We start from the raw sequence: 12,324 nt of genomic DNA, 5'->3' as shown, positions 1-12,324 counted from the left end.
GAGATATGTTTATATATATTTGTCACTTATAATCACGTATAAAGAGTTATCAATATGAATGCATAGACAGTTCAGTCTGAACCATGTCCGTTATTTTTTTACTTGTCTTTAGAATTCTTAAATATTGTCATTTACCGCAAACTAATATTTATTCAATTAAAAACAAAATTAACATAACATTTATATAGTGTCATGCACTTCGCCTTTTATAGTTTGTCGTCTTACAGTTATTCAACACACCTCTTACGCGTTCGCTGGTTCATGAAAAATATCACATATCAACACACCCTTTGAGAATTATTGTTATATAATGCTATGTATTGTTTTAGACAGCTATTGTATATCTTTGTTTGGTTTAACCCTTTTAGCACTGGAACCGAATTTTGAAGGCCTTTGCAAACAGTTTGGATCCAGATGAGACGCCACAAAACGTGGCGTCTCATCAGGATCCAAACTGTTTGCTATTCTGATAGTATTCTTTGAAAAAAAATCGAAGAAAATGCTAATTTTAGAAATTCAGCAGATGACATTTTAGCAGACGACAAATTTCCCAGCATGCAAAGAGTTAATTATCAATGCAGAGTCTTCAGACCACCTTTACTCTGATGATATGGGTAACTCGTATTTTCATAAAGTTGATGAAATGTATAAAGATACACTAATTGTACTAAATATTATGTTGTTGAATTATTATTTAGATGTTAGAATGTTTAATGTTTATATTATAATTACTTATAAATGTATTTACTAAACACATGCCTGTATGCATATGTTTGACGTTATTGGAACCAGTGTCAGTGCTCACGAATCTTCCGAAAGATAACAATAACAATCAACTGATATAATATCATCAATATTCTCCGCTAAAGAAAGATACACGTTCAGCTACGTTCTGGAATGCTACGCGTCACTTGATATCTAAAAATAGCAACATTCGTAGTAATGTGAAACTGGTCTATCGTAGGGTAGGGCTTATGTTGTTTCCATAATCCCAATCTTGAATTATCCTTCATGGTAATAAAATACAAACTGTTAACTTAAATTATTCACACAGCTTACTCCTTGTTGAAATTTAATTTTGCTACATATACAAACAAGCAACCAAAACAGCTTTTTTCCTAGCAAATCATTTTCAACCAAGGTAAAGTAAGAGAATTATGATTTGTTTGTCAGACAGGTAAAAGTCAAAATTAAACAACCTTCAATTTACCATAATTTTTCAGCTAAAGGGCCAGAGGAGACAGAGCTTAAATCTTCCGGTCCCTCTGTTCCTGGCCCCAGACGTCACCCCTCGGACACCACGACGTCCACCACACAGCACCATGTAGCAATTCCACCCCAGTCACACCACTTCTCCTTCTCTATCGACCTTCGCAGTGTGAAGAGTCATGACACAAATGCCACACAGTTTGTGTTCTTGAGGTTGGTAGAGTAATATTTCACTGATCATAACATTATGGTGTTTGTTATTCTGCTGCAGTGGGCCTCAAACAAAGTTTAAGGGGATATACTAAATTCACCAGGGACATCTTTCTGGCCATCTGTACTTTAGTGCAAACTTGTGGAATTAAGTATATCTAAACTTTTGAAAATGAACAATACTTAAACTTGTATGATGTTAAGAGATCACCTGATCTCCTGTGCAGTAAAGGATTTGTGATTGGCCTAAACTTTCTCTTGAAATGTGAACAAGGGGCTTAAAAGCCTTGTTTAAACCTTCTGTATTGGACCCACCCTTCCACAAAAACAAATCCTGTGGATTATGTCACTGTGCACTGGCACACTGCTAAATGCTATCAGGGATTTCTTGGTCAGCTGAGACAAAAGACTACATATTCAATTAATACATTTCATGGAAGAACAATACACTGAGTGGAAGACTCTTTTGAGGGGCCAGATATTCCTTTAATTAGCCCTGTAATGAAAATCATATGCATATTTTATATATGTCTATGATTGATCTTCAAAAAGTTTATGTTTTTAATTATACCCAGTCAGTTTTCTCAATAGGAATATTTGCATGTTTAGTATGTCAATTAATTGTGTACATTTATATAAAATAGTTGATGCATGGCAACATATATGTATGAGTCACCCTAGAAACAATCAGGCTTACTGCATGGGGGTAATTTTTGTCAGAGATTAGGCAGTCTGGAAAGGCTAATCAGGTACGACACTGGATTTTTTGGATGAAGAGACTTAAGTTTTTTCTTTCTATAATTCCATAAAATCAGAAAGAGCTGTCCCTGATAAGCTTGTGTGGACTGCACAGGCTAATCTGGAACAACACTTGACGCACATGCATTAAGCCCTGTTTTGCCAGAGCGAGGCTTATATTTGTATATTGTTTTGCAGGTACACCTACCCATTCTTCGGGAGTGCAGCTCCCATTCTTACCCACCCACCCGTGGAGATACGCAAGGGCATGGAAGTGCTCCTCCCACAGTCCTTCTGTGCTTTTGATTTCGCCTGCAATGTGCAGCAGCTTCAGGAGACATTTCTACGGTAATGCCTGGCTGTGTTAGTGGGCTTTAATGTCTGGAAAATGTAGTATAGAAAATATTAAATCCACTTGTCAAAACTCTGAAAATAATACAAAAAAGTATTTTTTCTCTCATTTTTCCCTGCAAATGAAGTTTGACGAAGGGATATATTGGAGTCAATATGTCAGTAGATTTGTCCTAATTTGTACTATTTAAACGGTTTGTGCTGGATACAACTTCCACATTTCTTAAGCGGTCAAATTGAAATTTAGAATATGCCATCATAATGTAGTGCAGATGTGCAATTCAATTGTGTTTCAGGCTATGTAGAATAATAATTTATTATTTAACAATGTGTTTGCCAGGATTATGTTTACTTGCTATAGACATGTATTTTGCTCCATTTTGCAACTTTAAAAGTGGTGCTGAATTTTTACCAGAACATTTTCAAGGACATACAATATAGAAGTAACTGCTATAAACTTTTCAGCATGCTACTTTTCTTGTTTTTTTTGGGGGGGGAATTTTTTACAAGCTCTTGGTATTTCTCTGGTTTGATTTCAGAGTGCCCTTGCTGGTAGAGCTCTGGAATCGTGACAAACAACTCTCCAAGGATGTCTTTCTTGGGGCAGCTCGTCTACCTCTTGGAGATATTATAGTGGCAGACAAAACCAAAATCATGGTGGGTGTATCAATAACTTTGTTGAGATATTTACATTTGTGAATAAGAATACATGCATTTCAAATTCATTATATAAAAATAATTCCTTTACAACAGACTTAAGTTAATGAGGCTTCCATTATCAAATGTTCTGATAAAGGGTTATATTTGGGAAAGTTTCCTAAACTTTAGTTCCCCGTCAAAATGGACACTATATTTTCAAAAAAACATTCAATTATTATGTACCTATAGGTATTCTTGTTAAAACTATGGAGTCTTTCAACTGTAAAATTCAAGCCATAGGATAGGACTATTATATTTCATAGTGTGAAATCCGTTTCGATTATTAAGTGGTTCTGAAAGCGGAACATTTTATGTTGTTTTTTTTATGCCCCCGGATCGAAAGATTGGGGGTATATTGTTTTTGGCCTGTCTGTCTGTCTGCCATTCATTCACTGTGTGCGTCCTAAAACTTTAACCTTGGTTAAAATTTTGCAATAACTTTTGCATTATTGAAGATAGCAACTTGATATTTGGCATGCATGTGTATCTCATGGAGCTGCACATTTTGAGTAGTGAAAGGTAAAAGTCAAGGTCATCCTTCAAGGTCAAAGGTCAAATATATGGCTTCAAAGCGGGGCAATAGGGGGCATTGTGTTTCTGACAAACACATCTCTTGTTCACCATAAATATCAAAAATGTTCTGAGCGACATTGGATGCACCTTGTTCTATCTTTATACACTCAAGATTGTGAACGTCATACAAAAGACTTCATGGTCTTTTTTTTCACGACATTTGTTTTATTTGTGTTAATGTATCAATTTTAAATCATATCATTTTCATTAGTAAGCAGGTTTATAAATTTATTATAATAATAAATGGTTTATTACATAACTGAGGTATTCTGGTGCATTTATCATTGGTTGTGTGACATCTTATTCAACTCTGTATACAGGCTTGTGGAATACAACATCTTACAACCAATTTATGCCATACATCCTATTTGAACAGCACACTTATTTAATTTTCTTTATATATCTGTCTTAACTTACCTCTGAGGACATAAAGGATATTTATGCTATTATTGTGTGTTGTTTTGTTTTCAGAACAATTCTGGAAACAGTGGGTGGAAACAATTGTTTAGCAACAAAGTGCCAATTATTTCAACAGAAAGGTTAGAAATTTATGGATAGATTAATATTAAATTTATAGTATGTGAAGGAAAAAAAATGATAACAATATCATGTTAAAATAAATCCACTGTTATCCTTCAAAAAGTGTTACAAATATTAATGAAAATAATGTTGAGTAAGTTTTATTGTACTTTAAAAATTAATTATATCATGTATACTGTTATTGTATAATAGCGCAGTAAAAATATATAGCAATTGTATTTGACATTAGCTTTGAATGTTCATCATGATAACAAATTGCAATCCTCATTTTGTTAGGTGCACATGTTAAATCCTGTAAGATCTTTTTGTGTACTTTTTTAGCTCACCTGATTGCTCAGGTGAGCTTTTGAGATCGGTCTACGTCCGTCGTCTGTCCTTCCGGCCGGCCGTCCACATTTGTTTGTAAACATTCTAGAGGCCACATTTTTTGTCCAATCTTCATGAAACTTGGTCAGAAGATTTGTCCTGAAATGTTGTAAGAAAAACTAATCTTCATGTTACTTTGTTAAAATGTTCGTCTTAATGATATGTTGGTTGAGTTCAAAAGTGGTTCTGGTCCGTTGAAAAACATGGCCGCCAGTGGGCGGGGCAGTTTTCCTTATATGGCTACATCTGTTGTGTAATGTCAATAAAGGTGTGAAAAACTCGCGTGTCAGTGTTTATTACATGTATTCCTCATCAGAGCGGTTCAGTGCGATAATTTCCATAAGTGCAAGCGGGATAGTTATACAATTCAAGTAATTCAAAACGATTGAAACATTCTTACTTTGATATGGATGCAGTTTGACTAAATGAAATGCGCGGCTGTGAAATATACTGCCTACTGTATTAAACAACTTTTTCTGTCATTTCATTATCATTCTGGTATTTTGTCATTTAATCTTTCAGTTCGTGTATAAGAAATTAAATAATGCAGACGATTTATTTACATGCGAACGCAGTGTACCGGCAATTGTTAACAGAGGTTCACTTTCATTTTCGCGCCGTATCAGAAAGTCCCTGAGAAACACGTTTTTTGCATGCGTATGACGCAATAAAACATTTTTTTGTACATGAGTCGTATTGCATTCAATCTAAATTTAATGTCGCTCGTCCAATGAAAGCTCTGCCCCATAATGCACTGTACTCTTAACACTTCTGAAAATGGCATATATGTGTACGGTTGTGTTTACGAATTTCTTAAACATATATCGTCATTAATATTCAAGATTATTATTTTTTAAGTGATGTTGCAATTTTCTTGGATTATCGGATAAATGTGCACATAAGAAAAGCGGTATGTATACTGTTATCGATACGATTCGGTTTATATGCATGTATTTGCGTCAACACAGCATGGCAATATACATGACCTATATTATAGGCTATTCTATACCTGTTTTTTTATAGCGCCTTGCAGTAAATGAGCTCAAAACCTATAACGCGGATCCGTTATAACGCTGTTTCGCGGCTTGGACCCCATTGACCGCGCTATATTGGAGTTACAGTGTATAGAGAAGCCTTGTAAACACTCTAGAGGCCACATTTCTTGTCCAATCTTCATGAAACTTGGTCTGAAGATTTGTTCCAATGATACCTTGATCGAGTTCGAAACTGGTTCACGCTGGGTAAAAAACTAGGTCACTAGGTAAAAAAAAAGAAAAACCTTGTAAACACTGTAGAAGTCACATTTCATGCCCATTCTTCATGTAACTTTGTCAAAATGTTTGTCTTAATGATATGTTGGTTGAGTTCAAAAGTGGTCCTGGTTCGTTGAAAAATCTGAATTTTAACTAAGCAATGAACAAGGCCTTGTAAAAAAAGGTGAGCGTACTAGGGCCATCTTGGCACTCTTGTTTTATGCAAACGTACAGTAACAAAGTATTTCCCTGTGGAAATTTTTATTTTATTTTTTTTTCCAAAAAAAGACATGAAACAAGTTTAAATAGCTTGTCATAGAACCATATAACAGTTCAGGCTTTCTTAGCCTTCTTACATTAACTTATCCAAATTCAATGTTTCTCTTTTTCTATGCCTTCGAATGAATGTTTGAAGACTTGTTTCACTTTCCAGCCAAGGCAAGCATATAGGTGAGCTGGCTTTCGTGTTGAGCCTGGAGGACTGGGGAGCCATTGGAACTCAGCAGATAGTTGTGGCCCATACAGAGTCAACCATGGTATGACATGAAATAAATGTTTTGTTGTTGTTGTTGTTTCTTTATTTTTAATTGTTCATCAGCCAGTAAAAAAAGATATAGATTTATGATCCAAAGATGGTGCGCTTTCAAATCTTGATGAAACTTAATTAGAATGGTTAAGGTAACAATATTCAGTGTATGTTTGAATCTAGGTCACATTCATCTGAAAACTATGTCAAGTCATAGAAAACCATTTTACCCACAATACATTCCACATTTATGACTCAATGTTGAAGAAACTTGGATGTTAATCATGACAATATTTAGTCATAGTTTAAATCTGGGTCACGTGTGTCCACAGTTAAGCTGATCCTGTCAAATCTAAGATAACCCACATAACAACTCTAGAAGCTTTATTTATGACTCGATCTTGATGAAACATGGTCAGTATGTTTATCTTGACCCTATAAATGGTTACCTTTGAAATTTAAAATATATGTTCTGAATACAATGTATATGGTTTCCTGCATAACATAATAGGCTAACGTATTATAATATAATTGGACATTCAAAATTATCTTGCATGGCAGTAAAAGCTTCTAAAATATGGCCATGCTTTTTCACCTGCCACAATGATATTTCAGTTAGACATATGCATAGTGTTCAATGCCCAAATGTTTGAAGATGGTAAATGTATATCTAGCAATTAGCATGACAGTATTCAAGCAACAAGTATGTTGAAAGCAGTTTGGTCAGGAGCTACCTCTTCCCATAATGAGACCATGCAAAATATGCATAGACTTAATATCGTAGAGAGTAGCTCCTGACCAGACTGTGCCAATGCATATGGATAAAAGACCAATTTTCACATGATGGGGCTTATTCCATGATTCTGGTATGGTTGGTTATCTCACATGCTTAATAATCATCAAGTATATGTTCTCTCAGTGTAATAGTAGTTTCTGTGATAATAAAGGTTAAAATTTGATACGCTTGATTAAAAACACTACCAAATGCAACTGACTATGCTATAAACCATTTTAGAGTGTTTAATGGTTTGATAGAAAATTCAGCCTTTAATATAGCTAAGCTTTTAAAATTTCAGATTTAGAAAAATCTAAGCTCAACGCAAACTGTTCATTTTGTGCTTATTGGAAATGCAGCTTTGGATAAATCAAGCCTTGCAAAGGGCTGTATATCTTGTAATCTGAAACCCCATGACCTGTGTGTTTCTTTCTAGACCCATGGTCAGATGGCTAGCCCCAACCCGGGGCCGGTGCAGCAACCGTCGCCGCGGGAGACAGAGGAGTACAAGGCGGCCATGGAGCTGGAGATGTGGAAGGAAGAGCAGGAACACGTCTTTGAGAACCAGGTGAAGGGGCAACACTTGGGATGGTTTGTTTGTCAATAAAAAATAATCTTAGCAAAAAATGTGGCTTCAGATAGCAATTTCATAATTGGCATGCATGTGTTTATGGACAAGGCCTTTCCATACGCACACAAATTTTGATCCCTGTGACCTTGACCTTAAACTTAGGGTCCGCGTTTAGGTTTCGAAATCTGCGTTTAGGTTTCAAAAAGCTCACTTCTATCAAGCGTTTATAGGGGGCATAAGTCGTCCTATGGTGACAGCTCTTGTTTCAAATTGAAAAAACCTGGTTTTGTGACAATTTTGTCCCTTGTTCTTCTTAGAATATTGCATTTATGGACATTGGGCCAGAGACTATCTATTATTTAGTAGTTCATTATTCCATGTTCAGCAGGGAATATGAGCTTAGTTGTTACCATAAGGCTGTCAATTGTTGGTGTTCGAGAGGGAATTGATCATGTATTTGAACCGCCATTATTCCTTTACATCTTATTTAAGTATGGCAGTTGTCAGTTGCTAGCATTATTATATTGACATGTTGACTTATTCTTGTAGGCTGAGATCGGCTTGTCTTGTTTTATCTGACAAAAATTCTGTTTAAATAGGCAAAACATCTAAACTCTATTTCTGTATGTATGGTGCCTTCAGTTAAATTTTGAATACAGATTTTTTTCAATATGATTGGACTGCAAACAGTAGTTGCTATAGAAAATACAAATTGACAATTATTTGAATGAAAAAACAAACAACTATGGTGTGGAAAAAGAGTACAAAATACTGTTTAATTCTAATTATCGGTGTTTGATTGAGTGGTATGGAATTGTATCTTCTCTTCCTTTAGTTGAAGCAGAAGGAGATGATGTACATGAAGGCCCTGGCAGAGGAATGGAAGAAGAGAGACAGAGAGAGGGAGCTGCTCATGAAGAAAAAGGTGGGAGTACAGTAATAGATATCAGTAGTTTGAGAAAAGGTGGGAGAACATTTATAGATATCAGTAGTTTGAAAAGGTGAGAGTACAGTAATAGATATCAGTAGTTTGAGAGAGGTGGGAGAACATTCATAGATATCAGTGGTGGCTTAGAGCATTATCAAATCAGGGTGCAATATCAAATGCTCTCCCAAAACAAACAACTATTTGTTAAATGAGCCTCATTCTGGAAACACAGGTAAAATGCCTGTTTGTAAAGTGTCTTCCCATATTAACTTGTGCAGTCGGCACAGGCTAATCAGGGACAACTTTTTTTTTCTTTTATTGTATTTTTTTGTTTATAAGTACATGTAAGTTGCTTCTTGGCAAAATCCTGTTTAGGCCGAAAGTGTCATCGCTGATTAGCCTGTGCAGACTGAACAGGCTAATCTTGGAGCACCCTTTAAGCAGATGCATTAAGTTGGTCCGCTATGTTTGTAGTTGACAGAGTATGCCCAGCTAGAGGAACAGTTACGTAAGACTCTCGTGGACCTGGAGAAAAGGGAGAAACAGCTGGCAGCCAATGAACAGGAGGTATGCCACCACGTTACAGTTGTATACTCTATGTGATCCACTGGGTCAATGTTATTTTCAACAGTCAAGTTTATGCAGTTGGTACCCTCTTAACCCATTGCCCTAAACCTCTGGAATCCTCTCAAAACCAGACAATTGTTCCTGTCTCATTTTATTGAACTATATCTTAATATGTTCAAAATCACCCCAATGCTGGACTCCTCTGCATAACAAACACCAGTCTATTGTTATATGGTAATTGCTGGTTATCCTACATAAAACCCCTGAAACTGTTTCTGGCCTTTGTTTTCCATGCCTTCATTATATTGTCCAAAGTGTGTTCTGCAGATAGAAGAACGGAAACTTGCACATTCATGGTAGTGCTTTTGTAATATCTTGGATGGATGGAGATTAGTGTCGCATGAATTTTTGCTAGCTATAAAATGTAAAAATAAATATGTCAGCATTAGCATTACCCATCCTTGATGCCTGATTTCACTGACGTGCAGGTGATGCGTCTCAAGACAGACCTGCAGCGTGAACACGACCGCAAGTTACAGGAGATGAAGGAGGCCTCAAGACGAATGAAGGATGACTGTGACCATCTGGTCGACCTGGAAAAGTACTTATTGAAACTTTCTTGAGTCCATTTGCTGGTTATAACCAGTACTTTTATGTGGGGGGGGGCCTTTAGAGGAATACTTAAGTTTTATATTTTAATACCTAATGATTTTAGTTGAAACATATTGATTTCGGTTTTAACCTGTTTTATATTTTGGTTCAATTCTATTTTATGATTTCTCAGACCTATGACCTATGCTGCCAGCAGAGAGGTTTTATATTGAGGTCACTTTTTCATTTTGTCAGACAGTATGTCGGTCAGTTTGACTGCGTTAAATATTAAGTTTGTGGAGAGCACTAGTTCAACATTTTTAAGTAAGTACATTGAAATGTAAAATAATGTCATCACCTTGAAGTGAAATTGTGCGCTACACTTTTCAACCCTGTAGTGCACACAATCCTGAGTTATATTCCCTTGAGTATTACTGACAAAGCTATGCAGGGGTATTAGGCACATCTGTAACGAAACTCTTATATAAGCTTAATTGCATTGAATTCTGGGTAGAACTAGTACTTACTTTCACAAGGCAGATCATGTGGGTATTGAACACAGGACCTCTTAATGATAGTCAGACACAATATTCTTACAATATACACAATATACTATCCTTTGGTTATCTCATACTGTGCTGCATGGTAGGTGTCTCACATGTGAGCCTCAGATAGGACTATTACTTAAAAAAACAGTCAATTATTGTTTACTTAGTTGTAATCTACCATAATCAATTGATAAAGATTCCATATCTGACAGCATATTGTTTAACATCATAAACTGGAGAGTTTCTCAGAACGAGTAATATCTATCGTTTGCTTAAATTTCTCAATGGCTAATTCTGATGAAAATGTCACTGATCCAGCTGGCACAACACTAAATCCATAGAAAATTATTTAACAAAAAAAGAACCACTTTTATGAAAAACATTTTTGTGTCACAATGTTGTCAATAGGTTATCAGCTGCATAAATACTTATAAAGCAGAATAATGTCCAAATATCAAATGATATAACGGAGCCAAGCAAATAAAATTTTGGATGGACAAAATTAAAACTGTTTCTTTCCAAGGCCGAATAAAGCGACCAACTGCCAATGAGATTTCCCATTTATTTAATTAATCTTTTCTGTTGAACAGAACTCTTACCGTTTTCGCTAATCCGTTTTTAAAAACCAAATTGCATATTGATCTATGTTTATATTCATCACAAAAAAACCCATCTTACCATGGATGGGAACTAACCTTTTACTATTGGTTGCCAGCACGGGCAACCATCTTTAGTATGTTGCTTGCCCATCTAAAGAGTAACGAGCCCAGATATATGTACATTTGGTGTCATGTGTACCTACTACATTCTTTAAATAAAATAATAGATAATTACATAACTTTGCTGACATGACACACTTTTAATGCATTATGTATAATTATGAGCCTGAATTTAATCATTTCCTATGCCTAAATAATGAATAATATTTAAATCATTGTTGATCCATGGTCGCCAATTTGTATTCAATTTTCATTGCACTGAATTGTTTCAAGCACTTAGCTTGAAGCTTAAAAAAAAGTTAGTTGCCCAGCCGGACTACCATTTTTTGAATTTGAGTCGCCCAGGCCAAAATCTACTTGCCCCGGGCTCACAACAACCACTAATTTCCATCCCTGCAAGTTATTCAATTATCCCAACAGTCATATTATTCTCTGTCATAAATCTTTTGAGTGTGTACCAAACAATAACCAAGTTACCCATCAAAGACTCATCATATTAGCTAATAATCAATGAAGAATCAAGGGTTAAAATGAAAAACAAGGTCCAAACATTTCACACCTCCCAGTTGTTGCAAATACCTTTTGTCGTTAATTGGGTCAAAGTTCCTTCGTACTCAAACCCGATTGAACCATAACCCCTAATCTAGTGAGGTGTGAAAGATAATGGTTGTTTGGCAGATGTCAATTTAGAGAAATTTTTCTGATTGGTACTGATGAAAGTGTTTGTTATAGCCTTAGCGAGTTGGTTGGATGAGTGAGGCTAACAACCATTGAAATATTGAAGGAACAAATCTGGACTAATAAACTGTGGTGGTCATAGCGAGTTGGTCGTAATGACTGGGTGGTGGTTTAGAAAGTTTTTACTGTATCCAAATAGTTCATTGTTGGTACATTCAGTTGCAATTTCTATCGTTTTAATCTCTTCATCGTATTTACATGGTGTGTTCAGATGAAGTGTATATTGTATCAAGCACAAATGGGTAGTATTATGCCATATACATCCAGCCTAGTTCTAGACCAGCCTGGGTATCTTGATAGGTACTTAACTGTGTGTTAATGAGACCTTGAAATTATGTGTGATTTTATAAAGTACATCAAAGCTCTTGACTAAACTGTGCACATGCGCATGCTGGTCTGGAGCTACACTGACATCATTGCAT

General features: G+C 35.8%; 1 protein-coding gene across 1 annotated transcript in view; it reads left to right on the top strand.

Moving 5' to 3' along the window:
* The window catches only part of LOC127878205 (centrosomal protein of 120 kDa-like), a 42,546-nt gene that overhangs the window by 22,769 nt on the left and 7,453 nt on the right, over positions 1–12,324 (top strand). Inside the window, exons 9-17 of the mRNA XM_052424694.1 lie at positions 1,224–1,422; positions 2,356–2,505; positions 3,048–3,165; positions 4,252–4,319; positions 6,373–6,475; positions 7,677–7,808; positions 8,647–8,736; positions 9,214–9,306; positions 9,795–9,907. Coding sequence (XP_052280654.1) covers positions 1,224–1,422; positions 2,356–2,505; positions 3,048–3,165; positions 4,252–4,319; positions 6,373–6,475; positions 7,677–7,808; positions 8,647–8,736; positions 9,214–9,306; positions 9,795–9,907 — 1,066 coding nt within the window. The remainder of the gene's footprint in view (positions 1–1,223; positions 1,423–2,355; positions 2,506–3,047; positions 3,166–4,251; positions 4,320–6,372; positions 6,476–7,676; positions 7,809–8,646; positions 8,737–9,213; positions 9,307–9,794; positions 9,908–12,324) is intronic.

Source organism: Dreissena polymorpha, chromosome 4 (assembly GCF_020536995.1).
Source record: "Dreissena polymorpha isolate Duluth1 chromosome 4, UMN_Dpol_1.0, whole genome shotgun sequence".
Classification (NCBI taxonomy): domain Eukaryota; kingdom Metazoa; phylum Mollusca; class Bivalvia; order Myida; family Dreissenidae; genus Dreissena; species Dreissena polymorpha.
This window is presented reverse-complemented; position numbering and strand designations above follow the sequence as displayed.